General features: G+C 45.0%; 1 protein-coding gene across 1 annotated transcript in view; it reads left to right on the forward strand.

Annotated features, from left to right (window-relative positions):
* The window catches only part of Prag1 (PEAK1 related, kinase-activating pseudokinase 1), a 53,101-nt gene that overhangs the window by 29,729 nt on the left and 2,175 nt on the right, over positions 1-21,197 (forward strand). Inside the window, exons 4-5 of the mRNA XM_021170718.2 lie at positions 4,808-4,965; positions 14,912-15,672. Coding sequence (XP_021026377.1) covers positions 4,808-4,965; positions 14,912-15,672 — 919 coding nt within the window. The remainder of the gene's footprint in view (positions 1-4,807; positions 4,966-14,911; positions 15,673-21,197) is intronic.

A 21,197-nucleotide genomic window follows, 5' to 3' on the forward strand; every position in this document is an offset into this window, starting at 1 on the left:
TCATGGGAGCTTATTTGCAGTTGTGGGCATGAAACCCGGGGCTTCATATATATGGGCAAGTGCTTTATCATGGGGTGGCATCCCTGACAATCCTAACATTTTACTCTGTGTGTGTGTGTGTGTGTGTGTGTGTGTGTGTGAGAGAGAGAGAGAGAGAGAGAGAGAGAGAGAGAGAGAGAGAGAGAGAGAGAGAGATGTATATCAGGAAGTATGTCCCCATTTATACTGAAGCACTCCTGGGGCCTCTTGAATTTGACTTACTGATTGGAACCTGTAGTTCCTGAGAATTAAAGACAGGGAAACAGCAGGCTAGTTTCAAGAAGCCACAGTCTACCTCTGCCTCAGCTATGAACTTTTATCCAGTCTCCTCTTGGGTGCCTCTGTTTTCTGTGCATGGGTGTGCATGTGAATAACAACAACAATGTGCTGTGTGTCTATAGACTGAGACTCTAAAGAGGTGACTTCTCTCTTACATGGGCAGGATTCAGAAGGACTAACACCCAACCTCAGTCCAGATCTAACAAGCATGGCTTTCCATCCACTGATTCTCTCGAGGGGGAAGCAATTATCACCGAGCCTGTGAGCCTGTGGCTTCCTCGGGGAAGTGATGATGTCCTTCCAGGTCATACCAAGCTCTTCCTTCCATCCACGCTCTCGTGGTGTCCCCTCCACTTGCACGAGAAGTGTTTGTTTTCCAGGCATCAAAGATTTCAAGCTGACAATGAAATTCTCATAATAATTAAACGGGTACTCATGTGTCTTCCCTGAGATTTTTTTTCATATATTAACATTTCATTGTTGTTTTTAGTTTATCTGTGTGTTTTATTTACTTACGTGGTGTCGGGTTGGAATCTGGAACCTGGAAATGGTGAAGCCTGCTATCTGACCTACTCCCTCCGTCCTAGGTTTATCTTAGTCAAACCTGACTGATTCTGTGGAAGAGTCCTCTCTATCCATCCCTCGATTCAGCTTTCCATTACCACCCAGTGCACTGCTACTCTCTAAAGCCAGTGAGCATCATCCCACTCTCTTCAATGACTTTAAGTATAAGTCTATTATAATGGGCTTTGAAGATGCCTGTAACTGGTACCACATTGTACCTGAGCCTTGATATAAACTGCTTTTAATCTTTAGCATCCTAAGAATTCTGCTTTATGTTTACGCATCATCCTGTTCACATCGTTGGCATCCATGTTTTGTTCCATTAGAAGATCGTACCGCAATGTATGTGTTCCCTAATTGATGGAGAGTTCTGGTCTGCCCTAAACATCCTTGTACATGAATGAGTTTCTCTGTACGTTCTACAGGACCGTGGCTCTAGTTTAAAGTGTAGTTAGCATCTCTGCCCAGTGTGCTGTCAATATAAAATACATGGAAGATTTTGAAGACTCGGGATGAAAAAAAAGTAGCTCATTATTATTATTATTATTATTGTTGTTGTTGTACTAACTGGATAGTGGTGGGATACCTGCAGCTTCAGCACTTGCTGAGAGGCTGAGGCAGGAGGATTGACAAGGGTGAGTTGCCAATCTGAGCCATATAGCAAGTGCCAGGCCAGAGGTATACAATTCCATGTCAACAGAAAAATATTTGATTACCTGTTGAAATGACAATCATTTGGTTTGTTTACGCTGAAGTACAATACTAAACTCAGTAGCATGGACCTTTTATGTTTTTAAATGTAACAACTAGAAAAATTCAAGTTACATGTATAGTTCGCATGATGTGTCTAGCTGGAGAAGTCTCCACTAGAGAGAACAGGAGTCAGTTACTGTTGCCTCCTATAAAGAAAGTTTTATAGGAAAACATGGCCAGTCATTTTCATGGCTGTGGCTCTTTCCCCACCACTGCTGCAGAGTTGGGCAATAACTGTCCAGATGGTCACGAAGCCTCAAGCCTTCACTGACTTGGCGTTCAAGGAAAACCATCTGTTGATCTGAATTCTAGAGTAGCTTTGTAAAAACCAAGGCCCACACAGAAACTATTTACTCTTTTACCAAACACACATAAACATGCCCTCCAAACAAACGTTCACCAAGGCTCATTGTGTATATTTTCTGGTTATTTCTACTTGAATGAACTGAACTATTTGGCCAGGAAAACTTTTTTGTCCACTAGAATGATTTAGCCACCTGCTAGTGATTTTAATAATTGGCCTTTCATAACTGGATTTATAACTACTTTAATCAGTAGGCTTCAAGATGAACACTGAGTTATATTGGATTAATTTTTCAGGATACATAGAAGCAGTGGTGGTGGTAGTATGTGTGTATGTATGTGTACACTAATCTATGGTCCTACAAACAGAGCAAGCAAATTCCCATTCTCCTACATCTTTAAACAGCACCTGTTATTGCTAGTCTTCCTGGTTAAAGTGAGAGCTTGTTTTGTTTACAGTCTTTTTTTTCTTGGTGAGGTTGACCCTCTTTTTGTGTGTTGAGTGACTTCTTGAGTTTTCTTTTATGAATTGTTTATTTGTTTATCTTGCCTTAAGATGTTTTTAAACATGTTGTATACAAGTGTATGGGTGTGTGTTCTTCATTGCACATGTTTGGAGGACAAAGGACAAGTTTTGGGAGTCAGTCCCTCTATCTTGTGAGTTCCTGGAATTGAACTTAGGCCTTCAGGCTTGGGTGTGCTCACCCTTCCCCTCTGAGCCCTTATGCAATCCTCAATTGCCTTTCAAAAAATATGGTCATTGGTGTTTTTCTTTGCCCTTCTTAGGACAGCCTGGATAGCATTTTTTATGGGGTGTGGGGCACGTTTTCACTGTGTGGTGCCTTCCATCATGGAGGTTGATATTTTAAACTTTTTTCACTGAAAATTATCCAAACGTTCATCTACATTTATTTTTCTTATTTAAGTCCTACCTACTTACCCAAGGTCAGAAACATTTTCATCATATCTTGGTCCCGTGATTATCAGAGCTCACTCTTTATTGATGTTACTATTATAAAAATGACATCAGATAATTAAAAAAGAAAAAAGGACTCAGTTCACTTTGTACTTCTAACAGCTTTTACAAAAAGGGAGGAAAGAGAAGTTGTAGGCTATACTTTAAATGAATATAAATATGAAATCCCCAAGTTGCACAGTAATAAAATTCAGCAATGAGTGATAAATTTATGTAAGCAATTTTATCATACGTAAATTTTTGTGAATGAAAGTGCCTGCCAGAGCCCACAACAAGCTCATGTCTGGTGTTGATACACTCTTGGACCTGATTTGTGTTGCAGCATCATTGTTGGTCCTGCTTCCTATTGAAGCATCCTTCATCCTGCTTTGTATTATAGCAGCACCCTTAGTGCTGCTTCCTTACAGAGATCTGTCTAGAACACAAGAGCTCTATTTTCTTTCAAATTTCGAATACTTGTGTGTGTGTGTGTTCTCGCGCCTGCATGTGTTGTCACTTAGATTTGTTTATGTGTACATAACATAACTTATCAAGTGTTTCCTCAGAGTGTGGAGTGGGCACCATGCCAGCTCAGGAATCAGGGTGCTGACATTTCCCCCTTGGCGCTCGCTCTCTCTCTCTCTCTCTCTCTCTCTCTCTCTGTGTGTGTGTGTGTGTGTGTGTGTGTGTGTGAATGTGTGTGTGTGTGTGTTTGTGTGTGCAGGTAAATGTGCCCATATACTCATGCAGAGTCTGAGGAGGATGTAGGTAATGAGAATTTGAGCTTAATAACTCATGCCTGTAGACCAAGTACACTTACCCACCAAGCCTAGTCCCTGACTGTCTAGGTCTGGGGACTGGGAAAATTTAGACAACACTTTGGAGCAGGATTGCTTTCCAGGCAGCTTCTTTCCATCACTGAGTTGTCCTTCTCAAAGCTTCACCTTGTGACTTCTGAGAAAGACATTTGTATTTGAGTTCCATCATAGTGACTGAATACTTGAGAAAACCAACTTGATGGGGGAAAGGTTCCAGACCATGATGGCTTGGATCCATCAAGGAGAGTCTTTTCAGGCAAACGGGGGCTATCACCAACAGAACGATGAGGACTGACTGTGGCTCCGTCTTATTTCACAATGAAATGTCACGTGATAAGTGAATGCTCGTGTGGCTCTTAAAAGGGGGGAAGGAAGGGGACCCATGACCTGGACACTCCTGCCCTGAGGCCAGGGCTTTGTTCTCACAGTTGGTGCTCACACCTCTTAGATGCTGGCAATTCTCTCCGAGGAACAGAACAAATCATCTCACAGGTGGTTTTGGCTTAAGGATTAATTTAATTCTATTTAAGATCACTAGAAGTCTAGATAAGTCTTAAATAAGCATTTTCTTGGGTCCAAGGATCAATTTAGGACAATGAAGGCATGGTGCTGGGGTAGTGGGCAAAAAAATGAACACCTGTGTTTTCAGCTCTAGTTTGCGATTCAGTCCAGGACCTGTAAAAAAAAAATACATTCAATTTCTGCAGCTCTTTATACAATCTCTGTCTGTCACTAGAAAGAGGACTGGATGATTCTGTTTCTTTTTTCTTTTTTTTTCTTTTTAGTCACATTTTACCGAATATAGTCGATGACATAAATGGCAAATGGGATCAGATGTAAAGGCAGTTGCTCCCACAGTGGGACTTTGGTGCTTGTCTCAATTCATTGACTCTTTTCCTTGAGCCCCTCTCAGGAAATACATATCATTTGTGTAAATAAGATTTCATAAGAACCCCTATCCTTACTCCCCCTAAATTATTTTTTTATAACATCCTGGTGCTGGCCAGCATTTGAGAGCATGGGAGGTCTATGACCCATCGTTGGGTCTCTGTATGGAAACCAACTGAACCCTGTCCATTGTCTGTTCTCTCTCCAGGCACCTGTTAAAAATGAACAAGAGCAGCTCTGACTTGGAAAAAGTGAGCCAGAGTTCTGCAGAAAGCCTCAGCCCGTCCTTCAGAGGGGCCCACGTCAGCTTCACCACGGGCTCCACAGATAGCCTAGCCTCGGACTCCAGGCCCTGCAGCGATGGAGGTAACAACCCCTGACAGACATGCTTATGTGTTACAGATTCTATTGGTCGCCAGCATTTGGGAAGCCAGAGCTAGGCTTTCTGTGCTGATGCTGCTTTGTCAGGAAGTAGATCCTAACCAAGTTTATTCCCTCGTGGCAAGCCACCTTATTATATCGCCCTCCGTAATTAGTAGGGTGCAGCCTTGGTTACAGGGCAGGAGGAGGCTACAACCAAAGACATGTTGAGGGTTGACCAGATGGAGCTACTGATGAAGTGCTTGCTCTGTAAGCATGCAGGCCTGAATTTAGAATCTCAGCACTGGGCGCCAGAGATGCCAAGATTAGAGGATTCCTGTAGTTTGACTCCGTAAGCTGCAAGTTCATTTTGGAAACCTTTTCTCAAAAAGAAAAATAAGATGCAGATAAGATTGAGGAAGACACATGATGTTAACCTCAGGCCGATACATGTGTATGAACACACACACACACACACTCACACACACACTCACACACATACACTCACACACACACACTCACACACACTCACACATACACACACAGCATGTTGGAATGCTCCTGGTTCACTGATTAACAAGTCAGCTATATATAGTTCTTTCTGTCCACCAGACTCCCTGGAACCTCGGATGTCTTGTTGTTTCATTTATATGCATTCACATATAATACTCTTTGCATAAATGTTTGTTCATTAAAACATGAAGGCTTTGTAAGGCCATTGCCCACCCTTATGCCATATTAACCATTGAAGTGTAATATGCGGATATGTCCTGTTGGGTAGGCTCACCAAAAGGAGCTTGGGGTTTTCTGCACTTGTGGATTTTGGTGGTCACCGCTTGGGCATGCTCTGTGTGTTTCCTCTCCGGCTCTTGTCCTTGGCTGCCTTGGTATGATAGCGTTACACCTGTGCTGGCGTGACTTTCTCATTTTATGGAAGTACTTTCTCTCAAGGGACAATTTTGGGGTAGAGGACCCCACAACACATTTCTGCCAGCGAATGTGGGTTATACGTTTTCTAATGAGAAGCTCTGCTAGCTCTCACTCAAAAACAGGAAGTGTATTCGTCGTGATTTGGAGGAACTGTAGCAAAGACAAGATTGTCTTTTTCTGCAGCTCTTCTGGACTCCTATCTCCTTCCTTTCCCATGCCACTGTGCAAAATTTCACTGAGGCGGCTTATTCGCTGAAAGCCTGGGTCCCTGAGCCATGCCCCCATGCGGTCTGTCCAGCTCCGGTTCTCTCTCTTTGGAGCCATGGCCAGTTTTAGGAGTTTTAAGCACATACAATGCACCTCTCCCTCAGCCACCACAGAAACAGCCAGACTGAAGTGCCTCAGGGTAAACCACAAGGTCTGTTCTCAGAGCTGGGAAAGATGCGGTTAAAACAAGCCTGACACATGGGTGGATGTGGGGAAGACTGGAAAAATCAGATTGCCCCAGAATACAGAGCTTATAGAGTTGAGGTACAGTGATTCTGAAGCATGATTTTGAGAAGATGGAAAGTCCGGCTCCTTTCTGCAGTGTGATCAAACATGAAGCTGAGGGAGGGGAGGAGCAAAGAATGTCCCTGGGTACTGAGACAAGGGGAGCCAAAGGCACAGGGGAGCAGTGTGCGCTGAGAAAAGGGGAGCCACCAGAGCTGCTATTCTGGGTGCAGGTGAGGGGAAACGGGCACCCTTTGTTGGGGAGCTGGGCCTCATAGTGCAAGGCATTCAGGGCTGTGTGCAGAGATACACACAAGAGAGCCACCTGCACCTTGTGAGGACAGCGGTGGCACCTAATAAAGGTATTTTCTCATATGGCTTTCTGAATGACATATATCAAAATGAATTTATTTTCATGTTTCTCATGCACAAATCAACTCTCCAGTGGACAAGAACCTCAAAATTTAGGTTCTACTTGTCAAGAAGGTGTGTTGACCCTTTGCAAACCAGCACATTTGCTCTCTCTCTCTCTCTCTCTCTCTCTCTCTCTCTCTCTCTCTCTACCTAGCTTTTGAAACTGACAAGAAAAATTCTTTCTTTGGCTTCCCACCATGGATATCAGGTCTACTTACTTCTGGACTCTTTGGTTTGGATTGGATTGGTTCCTGGAACTGTAGACCAGGCTGGCCTGGCACTCACAGATCCACCGACCTCAGCCTCCTGAGTGCTGGGATTAAAGGCGTGCGCCACCACAGCCTGATGCTTTCAGACTCTTACAGAACATTCATATTACAGGCCCACAAGTTCTTGTCTGCTTTTATCATATAACTGAAACGCTTGAGCCTCTTGACTTTTTGACACAACAGACACGGAGGCTGTGAATCAGAAGGGACGAGGTCTCCATTCAAGCTGAAGTTGTGTGAAATGAGAATTAGCATCAGCCTCACTGGTCAAAAGAAATCATTGGGTAATACATTTATCTGTAGCAAGAACTCACTGGTGAAGTAGTGCCCATTTTCTGGGTGGTTTGCATCTGTGGTTTAGCCTGAGTTGAGGAAAACAAAAACATTCCAGAGCCTGCCACCACCTTGGTTTATGTAAATTTGCTAGGAATTTATCAAGGTCGATGGCCAAAATTAGAGATCTATCTGCTGTCTGGGTTTAACAGCAAAAGAAACATTTATGTTGTATAAGAATATAAGGCCTGGCGGTGGCACGGGCCTTTAATCTAACACTCCGGAGGTAAAAGCAGGCTGGTCTCCAAGTTCAAGGCCAGCCTGGTCTACAGTGCTAGTTCCAGACAGCCAAGGATATGCAGAGAAACCCTGTCTCAACCAACTCCCCACAAGAGTATAGCTCAAACCTGTTACATTTTTAAAGTAGGAATTTATCCAAGTTTTAAAGTAACAAAATGGTATTTTGATATCATTGTAAGCTTTTCCCACTTTATATCTTTATTAGGGCTCATCACTCTCCTAGTGCATCTGTTATGACATTTACTCTGAGGGCACAGCTTGTTAAGCAGAGAGTTTCTGTGTAGAATGCCAAAGCCAGCTTAGCGGTTGTTTGGATGGTGCTTGGTTCTGGAGAAACAAACGCTACCGTTAGCTCGGATCTGTTTTGGAGAATGGGTGGGTGGTTAAGATGGGACATCATTGACTGAATGGCCAGAGGGCCCTTGTGGCTGCCTTTAAATATACACATCTAAAGCTGAGGAGGGCGGGGCAGGCCTGCAGTCCTAGCCCTTGGAAAGAGGAGGCAGGAGCATCAGGACTGCTAAGGAATCTGCAGCAATGCGGTAATCCGGGCCAGCCTAGTCTACTAGAGACCCGGACTCAAAGCAACTGCAAAATAACAAATAAAAACAGACTTCGTGTCATATTAAGATCATTTCCATCTTTGACTTAGCAGAGTAATTGAAAAGAAAGAGGCTAGAATTTTCTGTTTAATGGAAGCCACCAGCATCAGCAACAGTACAGAGCAGAGAGCTCTAACCATGCCCTGGACATAGAGCCTCACCCAATACAAGAGCCAGAACGTCACCATTTTATAGCTAGGAAGTCAGAGCCAGAGGAATGTAACCAAATACTATGGCTTTAATAGGCTTGATTTTCTCCACAATAATGCCAGTAAATTAAAAAAAAATACATACATATGTGTGGATTGGGTAGGGTATGCTTATATACATGCTCTGCCAATCTCTTTAATATACATGCTCTGCCAACCATTTGATAGCTATTTGCTCTAAACTACACACTGGGTACAATTTCAGATGCTGAAGATCCAGAAATAACTGCCCAGTCCCTTTCTTCACAGGGCACATGGCTAGTTCCACACATGCAATAAGGGCTGTGGGGAAAGTAAGCCAGGAAGGGGGTGGGGATGGATAGGAAGGCCTGTCAAGGAGACAGACAGGAAAATTAGACTGCAGTTAGAGTGACTGACAGTCTGACCTCCAGCCAGCACTGGCTCCACTCTCGGACAATCTCCAATCAAAAATACGACAAAAAAAGTGGTTGTTTTCAAAGAGATCTGCAAAACGTACTCACAACTGTAGACCTAAATTTAATGTGTGTTTTATTAGACGGGCTTATTAGATCTCTAGGTCTTAAATCCATAGGTTCAGTCCAATACATTATATAAGTAACTTGTCCCAGCATAGCATATGCTCCCAGCCCGTCAAGAACTGAGTTGGGGATTCTGTCCCAGAAGTTGCTAAGGCAGAGAGGTTTGTTCCAGAGGAAAATCTACTGTTTAAATACCTCCAGTATCCCAGGCTACCCTGCCAGCAAAGAAGGTCCATCCTAATCAGTTTTCTTTAAACTCTCCTATTAATGCATTTCATTACAGTCATGTACCATTTAAGGTCTGACGTCAGTAAGCTCATCCATACCTATGATTAAAGAGCAAACAAGGTAGAGAGGTCTGCAGCCAGGAGCCTCTCTCCTGACACCTCGTCTTGTGTTCACTGCCACTTTGAACATGTTTTTTTTTTTTCCTGTCATTAAGAATCAAAGTGATAAAATTCAGTTGTCTACACTTTTGTACTTGAAGTCTTTCAAGTCAGAACCGTGAGCGTACCTCTGTTTTTAAAGCTGCTCTCTCTTTTTTTTTTCATTGTTAGCCACCAGTTAAATCTTTCTCTTGCCGGTGTATAATTAGGCTGTTTTGTTAGAAAATTAAAGAGGGATCCTGAGACACTCACGGGGGAGATTTGGCTTACATATCTTATCTGTGAGACAAATTCTTAAAAGAAGTAAAATAGGTGCACAAAAATTTGGATGCATTTTAAGTAATCATCAATTCGTCCTCTTAAAAAACAAAACAAAACTGCCAGCTTGCTCTTCTATGGACAGCACGTGAAAAGGGACTTGAATGAGGTTTGGTTTAACTATCTAAGAAGAAAATGCTCACTGGTGTGTGTCCCAGCACGGGGTCGAAAGATCCCAATCTCAGAGGCCTGGCTGGGCTGTTGGCAGGCAGAGGAGGCCTCAGGGACCTGTCTTTCAAACTGAGAACCTGCATCTTTTCCTCCACGCAAACCACACCGTAGCCTTGATTGTTGCTTTCCGGGATGATCGAGTGGTCTGGAGAGACTCCTCAACAATGCCACATCTTCTATCTGGCTGCAAAATGCTAATAGCATGCTTCCACTTCGAGCCACATTTATCTTCCTGGAAAAGCAAGGCATCCTTAAAAAAAAAAAAAAAGAGTAGTCCCGCCCAGCCTCTTTCTTTTTCCATGTGATTCTGAGCTGCTCCAGATTCTGGAAGCAAAAGAGAAGTCCCCACAGCTTCTCCTGGAAAATTGTGCAGCTGGAGAACGAACACCTGAGCCCCTCGCCTTCCTATCTGTTGGCAGAAACCTCCCACACTGCCTCTTCCTAAATGGCATGGTGCCTACACAGGTGGTTTGGCTGTTCTTTGCTCATCTCTAAGGAGAGAATCAAACTTCTCTAGGGTCTGGGTTGAGGATTCTACGTCTGACTTGTTTCTAATGTTTTACACTTAGTAGGTGCTTAAGAAATACTAACCAAAGAGCGGGCAAATCTTTGTAGCCCTTTGCTCAGCTACATTAGGTTGGCAAGTGTCAATCCATAGAATATTGCAAGTTTACACGCGCGCACACACACACACATGCACGCACACACGCACGAGTGCAATGTAATTGGCTTTATAATTGGGGCAGTGGCTAACATAAAGGTGCAGAAGTTGGAGATCTCAGGAGGAACTGTGCCTTCTGTCTTTGTGCTTGCTCCAGCCTGGCTTCAGGCAGATAATGGTACACAGAAGAACTGGACAAAGCTCACTCAATGTGGCTCAAAACAGGGCTGACCACTTCCTCTGTGAGCCCTGCTCTCCCGACCGAAGAGACAGTGGAAGTAGCTATTAAACCCCAGCAAGAAGAGAAGACTCTATCATAAGGTAGACCTCGTGCTACCACAGTTTGAACCTTTGCCCTCCGTTCTGAGGAGGGAGCAACCTGTTTTCCCCTAACCATTGAAATACAGACTTTGCTGTCTAAACATAAAGATACCAAACTATTATACACTCTCCCATCCTCCCCCCACCTTTGTGAGATTCACCCAGCATGCCGCAGGTGATGATTTCCTCCAGAGGAGCTTTCTCTTGTTAGAAGTACAGGCACTAAAGGGATGCTGGGTATTTATCTCTGAGTATGCTATACGTGGGAGTGAAGACTGGAAGGAACACTTGGGAAATGGCGTTTGGAACCCTCTGTCTCAGTTCATACACAGCATTACTCAGCTGGGAATTTAGCTCAATGTTAGAGAGCTTGCCTAGTTCCCACAAAATTTTCCCAGCATCCCCTGCTCTTCATTGTCAATCAGAATCTGGAGACGTCGGTCCAATACCAGCAGACAGCCAGGATGTGGCAGAACTAGTTTCATGTGCCATTGAATTTGAGTCTTTCTGTCCATTGGCCAAAGCCATTCATGTTTTTGTTTTTTTTTTTTTTTTAGGTAGATTTTCCCTGACAGATGGTTTACCTGGGAACTATGAAAGTGTTTCAGTTGTCAGGGCATGTTTGTCTTCTTCTTGGTTTGGTGAGCGCAGCAGACCAAAGCAGCTACTGTGGATAGTGACTTAGGTAACACAGCATCCAAAAGCTCTTTGCCCAGAGCAGCGTTGAAGATATGGTTCTCTAAGAAAGAATCAAGAACATGTCTGGGTCAGTCCCCTCTCACTCTGGAGTGACAGCTAAAAAAATCAGTTCACTGTAGAAAGTCACATCTTAACATCCATTTCAAAGTAGTCCAAGTACATCCATCCTGGAGAGATTATAAGGCCCTGAGGTGTCTGTAGCTCACTGTGGGGCCTTCTCACCAACTGTGGTTCCCATACCTGCTTGCACAGATAGAGGCATGTGCACATGTGTGCTCATTTGTGTAAAGGTCAGAGAACAACCTCAAGTATCCTCCATGTTTTATTGCTGGTGATGACTTTAAGGTTTAAGGAACAGTCTCAGTGATCTGAAACTGACCAAGTAGCCTAGAAGGGCAAGCCCTCAGAAATCTGCCTGTCTCCCCTCCTCAAAACTATTGGTGGAATTGCAAATGTTTCTCTTGACATGGGTTCTGGGGCTCAAACTTGGATCTCTTTATCACTTAAGCTATCTCCCCAGGCCCACTTAATTTTCAAAAATACAAAAATCTTTATGTGTGTATATAATGCCCAGTTAAATACAGGAAGTCTACTCTTGAAGGGAGCTACTTATCACTGATAAGCTTTGTGTGACTTCAGGCTTTTCCCTCTGCTGGGCCAGGAAGCGATTCAGGAGCAATTCTGCGGTGCCCCTTGTTAACTGAAGCATCCTAGCACACATTCACAGCATCTAAGATGTTAAACATATTTGACCAGCCTACATGCCAATCCTTGGTGCCATACATGACTCAGAACGCCTAATACTTACCAGATTTGCCCAAGCAGCGATAGCATCTAGATCCAGTCAAAATTGTCCACCAACTTAGTTCCTACAGGATTGTCATGGGGGCACAGTACAGGGTAGGGGGGTAGTCTTTCTCTCAGGTGCCTGAACACTGCTTCAGTGCAGGGTCTCTAACTGACATTTTGATGCTTCTTGGAGATCGAGGGAATGCGTGTGAGATGGAAATGTTTTTAAAGAGTCCCTCCATTGTTCCTGATTAGACAGTTGACCAGTCTTCAGTGTAGGGACTAGAATTGGAGAGAGGCATGATGGGAACAACTTAGCCATAGAGATTAAATTACACAACGGTTTCGGGGATGACTGTCAGACAAAAAGCATGTTCAGAAAGGTTGAAATGGAGAGTGGCTAAAATCATAGATTTTAATGTAGTTTATTCCTGCCCTTTGCCCTCAATCCCTAGTAAAAGCATAAAGGGGGCATGTTGGTGACATCCAGAGACTAAAGGTGACACTAAAGGTGAGGACAGATCCCGTCAAGCTTAGGAAATCAGAAAAAGGCTTATAAAGAACAGACAAGCCAAGACACGGACTGGTTAGCAGCTCCACTGGCACCTCAGCGAGGGGGGGAAAGCAACCTTGACTCTAGGCACGCTGCCTCTGACCCCAAAGGTGCTGGTTCAGGCACGAGCCCAGTCTTCAGACGTCACTCTACCCCCAACCCTCACAGCCATTGCACTAGTGATAACGCATGGGCTGATTTTTGGTACCCGGAAGGCAATGTGATGAGGAAATGGATGTATCTAAAGCACTTGCCTTCTTGTTCCTGAACACAGGGACTCACTAGCAGAGGCCTTCTGGACTTGGGGAGCCTCATAGGCAGGTGGCCTTGCCCCTGACTTTTTTTTTAGCCAGGGCATGAGAAAACAATAGCCCTCTCTCCACTTCTGCTAGAATATAGAGGAAATGAATCAACTGTAAACTTTGTCCCCATTACCAACCCAGTCCGTGGGAGCAGAGCCACCTCCCTGGGAAGCATGAGACAGGACACCTGAGGACTAGAAGTCTGTAGAGCTTGCTAAGGTCAGAGTCCAGTATAGTCTCCCTGCCTTACACTGGCTGGTTCTGGAACACTGTCTGCTCTGATTGTGAGGGGAGAGTACCTACACATGGAAAGCCTGCTAGTCCCTGCTGCTTTTCATTAACCCAAGCCTCCTGGGAGGAACATAGGTCATTCACTTAGCCTTGCAGCTAGGAACACCCATCACACACACATCCTCACTGAGCATTCCTGCCTTTAACTAAGCAGGGCCAGGCAGGAAAGGCAGCTACCTTGATCCTGATCATCTGTGATAAACTAGGAAGCAAGAGCAGAAGCCACTGCAGTCTGAAAATGGGCAAGGAGGACAGTGTGCCACAGCCACCCACCCCCATGTCTACTCTTTATTTGGTTCTCTTTTTTATCTTGAGATAGGGCTTCATTGTAGCCCAAGCTAGCCTTGAACTTGATATGTGGCTAAAGATGGTTTTGAATTTCTGGTCCTTCTGATTTCTAAAATTTCTACATACTTGCCTTTCTCTAACATCACAGAGGTATTTGTAAAAGCCCAAAGAACTACACGCTAACACATACAGGAACTATATACTACTAACACAGGGAGATTTGGACTGGAGAGATAGCACAGTCATTAAAGTGTTTGCCCTGCTGTGCAGGCATGAAGACATGAGGTCCAGAACCCATGTTACACACACACACACACACACACACACACACACACACACACGTGCTGATATCATCTGTAATTCCAGTGTTGGAGAAACAGAAAATAGGTTTGTTCCTGGAACTTGCTGACCAGCTTACTAGCCTAGTAGGTGAACATCCCACCAGTTAAGAGACCCTTTCTGAAAAAGCAGGGTAAATGACACATGAGAAATGACATTCAGGGTGGACCTTTGGCTTCCACATTCATGCACACATGTGTGTCCTTGCTCGTACACATACAAACACATCCACACGTCATGGGAAAACAGACATAAAAGATGGGTAGGAAGCATGCTCTTTTACCCTAGTAAATGATGCTTTCTTAAACCTGACTTTTTTTTAAAAAGTGGACTCAAGCTACGTGAAAAAATGCTCTTACGGCATTTTTCTTGAAGCTATAGAGTCACCCCAGTGTCTTATCAAGAGATTGGGTAGCTGAAAAATGATGCTGACCTATGATAAGATATTACGACACTGCTATTTCAGAGGATGAAGTACATTACATCTCTCCAAGATAGGGAAGAAAAGCTGCGTTCCAAAGAATGATTTGTTCCCATGCATGCAGATTTATTTGGGACATCAGGACCATGCATGAGAGATTGCTGGCTGAGAAGTCCTCTGAAAGGACCTTAGTGCTAAGGGAGGGGCACAGGGAGACTTCACCGACGGTGTGTACCACTATTGCAGTTTGTTCGCTGTGAGTACGCCATGTAAAGAAGTAGAAAAGAATAGAAAAAGAAAGAAAGAAATAAAAAAGAAGTATGATAAAATTAATTGCTTTGACCAGTTCCAAAATAATAATCCTGCAGCACTTGAGCCAGGGGCATTGATCTCCAGCCTGATGATTTCTGCTTTCTTTTTCTAGGTCCATCATATGAACCCACCCACTCACCCACCATCAGCGGGAAAAAGCTCTTCGCTCCCATCCCTTTTCCATCAGGCTCCACAGAGGATGTGTCCCCTGGTGGTGGTCCTGCGCAGCCTCCTCCTCTGCCCCAGAAAAAGATAGTGAGCCGTGCCGCCTCTTCCCCTGATGGCTTCTTCTGGACCCAAGGTTCCCCTAAGCCACGGACGGCAAGTCCCAAGCTGAACCTAAGCCATTCAGAAACCAATGTTTGTGCCCATGACGAGCCTCCTTTTAACTGTTCCTTGAACTCTGGAAACCGTTCCCACCATGTCTTCTCCTCTTCTGAGCCTTTAGAGAAAGCTTTCAAAGGCAATGCTCCCTGGGCTCCAGCTCTAGGGCTGGCGAACAGCAAAGGCGGCTGTGGGAGCCCCAGTCTCCAGTGCAGAGCGGCCACCTCCACGTCATCGTCCCAGCTCAGTGTGTCCAGCCAGGCCTCCTCCAGCAGCACCCAGCTTCAGCTGCACAGCCTGCTGAGTAGCATCAGCAGCAAGGAGGGCACCTATGCCAAGCTTGGGGGCCTCTACACACAATCCCTGGCCCGCCTAGTGACCAAGTGTGAAGACCTCTTCATGGGTGGCCAGAAAAAGGAACTGCGCTTCAACGAGAATTACTGGTCACTCTTCAAGCTGACGTGCAACAAACCTTGCTGTGACTCGGGGGATGCAATTTACTACTGTGCCACCTGCTCTGAGGACCCAGGCAGCATCTATGCCGTAAAAGTAGGTACTACCCTCCTTCTGTTTGATGGTCTGGTTGGCTGGTTCTTCCCACCTCTCCAAGTTTTAGCAAGCTTGTCTTTATACTTGGTACTTGGTGATCTCACTCTCTGCCTGGCCCTGGGAAGTAGCGCCGTGAAATTCCTAGCATGAGTATAAGATATGGTCTGGGCACTCTTAGGTTTGTGGTCCAGGTTGTCATGGGAAGCAGCTTAGTGCAGCAGAGTTCATTCAAGTATTCAGGCAGGTTTTGTTTTGTTTTGTTTTGTTTTGTTTTGTTTTGTTTTGTTTTGTTTTACTCTGTGTTAGGTATTTCACAAAGATAGGAAGATAGAGGTGTGAACATGAGCTTTCTTGAGGAGCTTATAATCCAGTAGAGGAAATGGATAGTTAAGATGCCTGTTCATCAAGTGATGGAGGCAAGAGCATTAGACTCAGGCATTGCCCTCAATAGTATAAGCAACAGCAAACATTTGCTCGGTATTTACTGTTACCGTTAGATTCTTGGGTGGTGGGTCTATGCCACTGCCGTGAATCTTACTTGAGATTTTTCTTTGAAGGAACGTGTGATACCACCAGACAAGGTGGCTGAGAGCCCTGATGAGCATGTCCAAGGGACCAGTGTACACTTAGAAGCCACCCTTCTGTAAAGAGGGTACAGGGTCATCTACTAGGATGCTCTATGTAGTTGACAGATATCAAGATCACAGAAGACTTGCATCAGGTTATGGCCAAGAGAGGAGGCACTGGTAATAAGAAAATACTACCAGGCTTGGTGATCCCAGCTACCAAGCAGGCTACTTGGGCTACACAGTGAGTTCAAGGCCCCTCTGGATAAGTCAGCAAAACTCTTGTCTTACAAAGGAAGTGTTGGGGTGGGGTGGGGGCGGTTTGGGATCTAGCTCGGTAGTAAATCACTCACTTAGTATATGTGAGGCCCCTGCTTTAATCACCAATGCCACAGGAAATGAAGAGAGCAGAGGGAGGGAAGGGGAGGAAGAAGGCAGCTGTCCCAAGAGAGCTCCTAAGGTTTAGTCCTTCATTGCCACATCAGGTCTGAACCCAGAAGCTGCCTTCTGGGTAAGCTACATTTTGTGTCCCTTACCCATTTGAAGTCAAAAGATATAAAGGGCTCATTCTTTTTCTGTTGGGATGTCTGTGTCCAATATATTTGCTTCTTGACTTCTACTGAAGCCATGTCCTAAAATACCCATTATTTGACTTGCGAGTATGGCAAGTTGAAAATGCATTGAGCACTCTACCTAAGCTCTGGCTCTGCCGGCAGCTCAGCCATCCTGGGGTCTCCCTTGTTTGCTGTTGTGATTACAAGTGTTTCTTACTGCCCCTGTGTGAAATCGGGGGCCATCTGGAAGGGAGAGGGTGATTGAAAAAAAATCATCCGAACATGATGAACTGAACGCCCAAGTCACTGTGTGGAGTTTGTGAGAGGAGAGGGCAGACAGGAGTTTAGATGTTCCGGGAACGTGAGAACTTGGTGTGTGACTCATCCGCCAATCTTCTTCGCCTTGCTTCTGCCCTGTGCTCTCTCCTTGCCTCCTGGTGCTAAACCTGGAGGTCTCAGGCAATCTTGAAGGAACTTAATCCAAAGAAAGTGACGGGATTACGTGGTAAGAACCAAGAGGAGGGCCCAGCTCTGAGTTCAAACCTTGAGCAGAGACTCTTTACGTATCCATGAGTTATTGTGTCGAGTAGCTTGGAATCTAGAGCCAATTTCTCCCAATACACAATATATAGTTAGGCTTTCCCAGAAGATGATAGAAGCAAGCACTACTCCTTATTACATTAGGAGTTTCCACCAGGAGAAAAACTTGAAGATAAGCTTTCGTCTCCAATGAAGAGGGTCCCAGAGGATGCCTAGTTGACTTTCCTGGAGAAGCCACATTCCACTGAATCATAGGGGGAAAAAATGACATTTGGAGAACAGCATCAAATACTCATGAAGCGATACTGTAATTAGAAAAGGCGTTATTGCTTTGTAAATGTGCCTGGTCTGGCAATGGGGGAGGAGGAGGGAGCTGTGAGCCTCACTCGGCACGTGCAGCTGCTCTACTTCATTAGCGGTGCAGTCTAGACGGAATACAGTCATCTGAGAGCCCACAGGAGGGGGAGCTGGGCTCCTTCCCAGCCGCCTGTGTGTCCCTGGGCGCTGTTCGGCTATGCATGTTAAGCAGAGACCCGACACTGAAATCAAATGCAGTGTTGCTTCTGAGTCCCAGCGAACAAGAGCAGATCGGCACCTGCTTGTGCCTGGCTCTGGGACCTCCCATCACAGACTCATTGACCTACAATATCCAGGCATAAACTGGCTCTTATACACCAGCTCCACGAGTACGTGGCAAAAACAGAGGGAAATCATGAGTTCTTGTGGGTTTAGAAGCTGATTTTCAGCCATGTAGGGCCGCAGTTCATAGTTATGGGACCTGTGCTGACTGAGCCTTTGAGCCTTTCTCCTTATTTACGCATCAACTGGACTCTCAAAGCTTAAGACAAGACAGAAGTTTGCACAAAGTCTGAAATTTCAGCCGAGCCCAAAGTCTTTGGAAAGTTCTGGAGCTAAAACCAAGGGCAGGGCCCCCTGCAATTGAGATGGGTAACTGTGGGGGGAGATAGAGGTGAAGATCCTTGTCTGCATTCCTCATTCTTCATCTCAACTGGAGAAGGATCTTAATGCCCCACCCAGGCTTGGGAGGGGGCTGGGCGGCTGTTCCTGGGGCAACGCTCTTCAGTGGAGGGGGTGACTGTGCCTTGGGGTCTTTCTGAAGGCCCATCTCACTGGTTTTGTAATACATCCAGCTCAGTTACTATTTACCCAGCTCCTTCATTTGCAGCTCTGTGCAAAATGTCAGTGGCTCCGTTGGGGCTCTGGGCCCCTGTGTTTGTTGGGCCTGGAGCCTTTCATAGCTAGAAGGAAAGACAACCATGGAAACCCTTCCCAGGCCCTGCCAGGGCCTGGCCCAGACTCAGAGGTTGTAGAGAACTTGCAAACCAGTTCTGGATAGCTGTGCACCGCCACCAAATGACTACATGGCAAAAATAGTCACCATAGCAACCTTGTCATTGCAGACTCACCACGGGCCAAGCCCAAAGCCATACCTGCCACGTTTAAGCTAAGTCCTGGGAGCCACCATAGCCCCAGTCAGAGCACAGAGAAAACAGAGCAAAAGATGCAGGCCACTGGCCATCAGCATTATGGCTTCCATATTTGTAACATAATCTACCCACTAACAAGCATTTGTAACCCACAAATCAATACTCAGAAAGCTTTCCCATCCTTTGTGGACATGTGCGGGGCAAGAAAACTTGGAGATAGCCTGGTGTGTGATTTCAGATGATGGGGAATTAGGACATGTTCTGCATATGCTTTCTGCTCAGACCAATTATTATTATTATTATTATTATTATTATTATTATTATTATTGTTAATTATTATTATTATATTTGGTATGTGCAGAGCCTCTCTTTCTCGGATTTTGAGCTTTTCATTGTGGGTGTTGTCTGTGAGTTTGGTGTTTAACACCCTCCATACACAAGTGTAGTGTGCTCAAGGACTGTTAGTGTTCATAAGCTGGGAGTCAGAGTGAGCCTTGCATAGAAAATACAGGTTACAGGATGTTAGCTCTGAGTTCAGTGTCAGCAATGTAGATTAAATAAGGCTCTATAAGCAGAGTGAGGACAAGGCAAAGTCACACAGACATCAGTTACTGAAAGATATGTGAGCAGGATCACAGAAACCTTGCCCTGTAGTTACTGGAGCCTGGTCCCATATATGCTAGTTCCATATTTGAAGCTCCTTTATAGACACTTCAGATAAGAATCTCCCGTAACTTGTCGAAGGCTGCCGAGTTGATATTTAAAACTGGTGTGCTCTTTCCCAGAGCCTATACATTTGACTTAAAGAACTCTTCTCAGGTTATTGGTTTGGTAACTAGTTTCAGATTATAAGGCCTCAGTTTCTCCTCTTAAACCATCTACTGCTTTGAACTCTGTGGGATTTAAGGAGCTATTTTGTGAAAGTCCCATAAGCAACACGGTGCCCCACACATGCGAGTCTCCAGTGTGTGTGTGTGTGTGTGTGTGTGTGTGTGAATAAAGAGATTCCAGCAACAATCCTCCACTTGTCTACTGAGGCCTTGACAGGCACTGACTGGTCTGCACATGAGTATTTATAGGCAAGGCTTTTGTGAGGACACACCCCCACGATTTTCCTTTCATTTCAAAGTGTTTCAATCCAAAGAGATAGATGCCTCAGCCAGTGAAAACGTTTGCTGTACAAACCTGACAACATGCGTTGGAGCCCCAAAATCCACAATGGAGGGAGAGAACCGATTAGGGGAAGTTGTCCTTGGATACCCCTAACTCCACATACACACTCTGACACCTCAGAGCCACCCCTCATCAGGATTCCAGAGGAATGACATTTAAAAGCAGTGTGGCTGGGTATGCTGCAAGGAGACCTGAGGCAAGGCACCTAGATTCCAAATCAGCTTTATTAATGCAACAAGAAGCGATTTCTGGGGCAGATAGACTTCTTTGAAATTTCAATTCTGCCTCCAAAATAGAGAAATGTGTGCATTAGCATGTTACCCACTGCTTGGTTAGCTTTAAAAAAATATTTTTTTCCCAAAGGTTGAATGCATTCTTCAGTGCAGAATTCCATGCAATGAGGTTTATATAGCTACAACAGAAATAAATGCCTGTGAACAGTATATGCAACCAAACTTTGCCGTGTGTGTGTGTGTGTGTGTGTGTGTGTGTGTGTGTGTGTGTGTCTTTCTGTCTCTCTTTCAAAGAATGCACAACAGGCAGCAATGGTGGACAGCATGGTGGTGGCTTGCACTGTCCTTTGTAAACAGCATCATGATCGGTCCTCAGCTGCTGACGTTTTATAATCCGTAAATTGGAGGTATCTGTCTACTCCTCTCTAAACCTGGGCAGCATCGCTTGAAATGCAGAGGATGAGAGACAGAGATGCACAGAGACCATCTTCAGTCCCTCCCTGTGTAATTACAAGGAAACTGGGGTCTAAGAGGATCTAAGGGACCAGTTTGACAGTCTCCAATTGAGTTGGGCTCACAGAGGAATATAAGCTTTCCCCTGGTGGCTCACCCTATCAGTATGAGCAGAAGAGCTCATGGCTGATAGATCAAGAGATGGTGGCTGTGTGGATATCCCCAGGCACCTCCCACAGGGAAGTTTGAGATTACCCATCTTGTTTATTCCTGTTTTCAATTCTGAGGATGCCCTCCAGCCCCGTGGCTCCCTGCTCCCAGGGGAGCGCACTGTTTTCTTCCTGCTGCCAAGGCTCTCTCTGGCTTGGAGCAGAGCGCAGCTTCCTGCACCCATCTGCATGAGTCAGCCCTTGGGCCATTTCATATAGCAGGCATTACATGTTTACCTAAATCTAGGAAGCAAGGCAGCGTAAGAGAATATGGCCAAATCCTAAAACTGTAGGAAGAGAGAGAGAGAGAGAGAGAGAGAGAGAGAGAGAGAGAGAGAGAGAGAGAGAA

Source organism: Mus caroli, chromosome 8 (assembly GCF_900094665.2).
Source record: "Mus caroli chromosome 8, CAROLI_EIJ_v1.1, whole genome shotgun sequence".
Taxonomy (NCBI): domain Eukaryota; kingdom Metazoa; phylum Chordata; class Mammalia; order Rodentia; family Muridae; genus Mus; species Mus caroli.